General features: G+C 39.1%; 1 protein-coding gene across 1 annotated transcript; it reads right to left on the bottom strand.

The window, feature by feature from the left end:
* Positions 1 to 632: 632 nt before the first annotated feature.
* LOC150083045 (uncharacterized) lies at positions 633 to 1,709 on the bottom strand. The gene has a single exon (XM_090378371.1). The coding sequence runs from the start codon at positions 1,707 to 1,709 to the stop codon at positions 633 to 635; it is 1,077 nt and encodes a 358-aa protein (XP_090234497.1).
* Positions 1,710 to 3,471: the final 1,762 nt, after the last annotated feature.

The raw sequence follows: 3,471 nt of genomic DNA, 5'->3' as shown, positions 1-3,471 counted from the left end.
ACATACTAACGTGTACACTACATAACATATATTCAGGCCTCTACTCAGAGTTTATTATAGATAAAATTTAAAGATGGATTTGGACGAGAGTCTTGGGGCCACCGAAAAACATACACAGATAGATAGATTCAACATAGAACACTTTCCTGGCATTTATAGTAGTACGGTATTTCTTCACAGGGTACATAGTGCGCAGATGTGGGAAACTACAGATAGCGCCTGACCCTAACATTATGCTCTTTTAAGCCATTATAGCGTTAAGTGTTATTCAGAAAAAAATAAACCATCAGTTTAAAATTGATTTTATTTATGTCAATATTTTATTTCCATACGAATTTTAGTCTTTAGCATATTCATATTTATTTTCGAATGCTAGAATGGATTAAAAGAGCATGTGTGAGACACACACACACATGCTCTTTTAATCCACTACAGCGTTACGTGTTGGTCAGAGAAAATCAACCGTCAGTAATTTTCATTTTAAACTGGCAAATGTAATGATGTAAATATTTGAATTCAGTAAAAATTTTAGTCTTTAGCATTTTCACATTTATTTTCCATATTTCTCTACTACATTTCTTTTATCATAACGTATCAACAACATACATTTTTAACAACAAAAATCAATACACTTACTTTATTATTTCTGAATGTATGTTTCTCCTGTAATTTTTTGCTTTTTTAATAACACCGCTTTCGATAAGACTGAACACGGTATCAATAATAAAGGATTTGACATCCCGAGGCATTATGCCTAGCACTTTTTTCATTCTGCGGTTATCAAAAATGTATTCCTTTCCAATAAAAGCCAAGATAAGTAAGAGCGACTTGTCAAAAAAGCTCCACAGCCACAAAGCAAAGAATGGTGCGTTCCAAATAGGAATTTTGTATCCCTGTGAGCCAAATTCGTTCTTCACAATGTGGGCGATGTCCTGTAACCACAGATGACCGGAACAGACAATGTGACGATGACCCACAGCTCCAACTTTCGTCATTGCTCTTAAGTGGGCAGCTGCAACATCTCGAACATCGCAAACACTGAGATGAATTTTGGGAAGAAGAGGCATGGATCCATCTAAAAGCCGCTTCATTAATTCTACACTTGTACAAACAGTCCCCAGCAATACCGGACCCAAAACATAGCCAGGGTTAATAACAGCGAGCTCAAATTTCTTACCAACTGGAAGCTGTTCAATAAATTCCCAAGCTGCTCTTTCGGCCAACGTCTTACTCTTAGCATAAGCCTCTAAATAAGGAGAGTCGACATCAGTCCAGTTATCTTCATCGTACACCCTTCCTTCTTCTGTATTTTCTCCGTGCACAGCAGCAATAGAACTGGTTAGTACCACACGTTTGGTCATCCCGGATTCAGAACAGGCTTTTAATACTCTTAAGGTTCCTTCTACCGCTGGTATTATCACCTCTTCCTCGCAATGTGGTGGGGAGTTTGGAACTGGAGATGCGACGTGCATAATGTATTTGCAGCCGCTCACGGCATCTAGCCATCCGTTATCTTTCGTAAGATCCGCCTCCACTAGTTCCAAAGCGTATCTCGATTCAGGACATAAATTCTTAAGAGATCGAATCCTATCGTCGTTCTTGAGGCTTTTTACTGTCCCACGTACTTTGTAACCTTCTTTCAACAACAACTGAATGAGATGAGAAGCTATGAAACCAGATGCACCCGTCACCAGTACCGTGTCTTCCATATTGTACTAGTCGCTTCGCTTTCCAGTATAAGAGTGTGCTCTACTATTGGCGCAAAACCTCGTCCCTAGTAATATAGGTAACCAAGCAGGGTCATGGTCCTGAGAACGCATTATTCGCTTGTATGCAGGTCATCGGCCTAGTTAAGACATAACGTGGCCATTACGTTTAGGAGAATTTATATCGCAATAAACTTTTAAAGCAAAAACAAAAATCAGGCGCGTTAGATTAACTGAATTTTCCATTTTCTAAGATTAATTGAAACGAAAGTAAATAGACAAAAATACTGAACTAAACTGTATAAATGGCTAATACACTTTTCATTAAGTTGTGAATATATACAAATGTTTTCATTTCACTGTACTTCATAACGTACAGTGAAATACAGGAAATAGAGGAAATACAGTAGATTGACCTAATCGGCATAAAATTTGGTATTAAAGTTCCTAAGAATATTCTAAGTCTGAGGCACTCTGATCCGAATATAAATAGCAATATTTCTGTATGGGTGGAAATTAACGAGTTAACTGAGGATTATAATATCGGAATTTGGCCTAAAGCCTTCTCAGGGATAGACTGAACCCATGCGAGAAGCTGATGTCGATCAGACTTTTCCTGCGCATCTAATGTCCCGACATAGCTGAATTGTTAGGGCGAGAGTATAGTAGTACATGCTTTTGAGTTGACGGTGATTCAAGCCTGTGCAAGAGTAAGACGATAATATTCTTGTGATCTCTATCTTTTATCCATTATCCTCAGGAGAGCTAAATTTTATATTTAGCTTTTTTGGAAACTGTCCCCAAAAGTCATTTAGAGGGTTCAATTTGCTACACGTACATACGGACGAAAACTGCGAATGCAACTTATTATTTTCTTCATACAAATGTCGCTAATCACGCCATCAGCAATATTCTGCTGTAGCTTCCGTATTATGTGTGCCTTCCTTTGGTACACGACATGGTTGACATACGCACGCCAAGTGTGGTAGTGGTGGAAGTTATGTCAGGAGAGCGAGGAGGCTGAGAGATTGGATCCCTCACCCTTCTATCGCTCCAGCGAACTGGAAATGTTATCTGAAACCTCCTTTCCTCACTGTAGGGGTGCCTAGAGCACCGTCTATCTGGAAAATCACTTCATCGAGATTAACGAACTGGGGAATAACATGATTCTGCAACATCTGTAGATAATTGTTTTGATGGTTCATGAAAGAAAAATGGTTCCATTATACGGAATCAGACATGATTCCGCAAATCACTTTTACTTTTGGTGTGCTACTGAAACCTGGAAAGTACCTCATCAATGAATATCGCCTTAGGAATCCATTATCCTCACCCAGCCTTTTCATCCTGTCAGTGGCGAATGCATAGCGTTGTGGACGATCATTGGACTTGAGAGCTTGTACAAGTTGAATTCTGTATGCATGCAGTCTCAAGCGCCTTGTGCACCGTTGAACGTAGAATCTGCAATTTCCAGTTACTTGTGGGTTCAGATTCCTCAAAATTACACATATATGATTCTCGGATCCATTTCATATCCTTGGCACATTTGCATTCCTGGATACTGGCTGCCCTTGCAGTCTCCATGAATTTCTTGTTCAATTCACGCGTCGATGGTATGCTTGGTGGTGTCTTTTAACGGAAACCTATGCTGCACCTGAACAATTGATATAGCATCAAATCACCGGCTGCCATGATAAGTAAGGTGGTCGTGATTTTCATTTGCTGAATTTACTATTATACGTTCCCATTGATAGATTATATTTAT

Source organism: Mastigoproctus giganteus, chromosome 7 (genome assembly GCF_048544385.1).
Source record: "Mastigoproctus giganteus isolate SK-2022 chromosome 7, ASM4854438v1, whole genome shotgun sequence".
NCBI classification, from domain to species: Eukaryota; Metazoa; Arthropoda; class Arachnida; order Uropygi; family Thelyphonidae; genus Mastigoproctus; species Mastigoproctus giganteus.
The sequence above is the reverse complement of the archived record's forward strand: the minus strand, read 5'-3'. Positions and strand labels throughout refer to the sequence as shown.

What these genes read in the sequence shown, in the direction of transcription:
- LOC150083045 (XM_090378371.1), bottom strand. Translation starts at nt 1,709, where the DNA reads ATGGAAGACACGGTACTGGTGACGGGTGCATCTGGTTTCATAGCTTCT.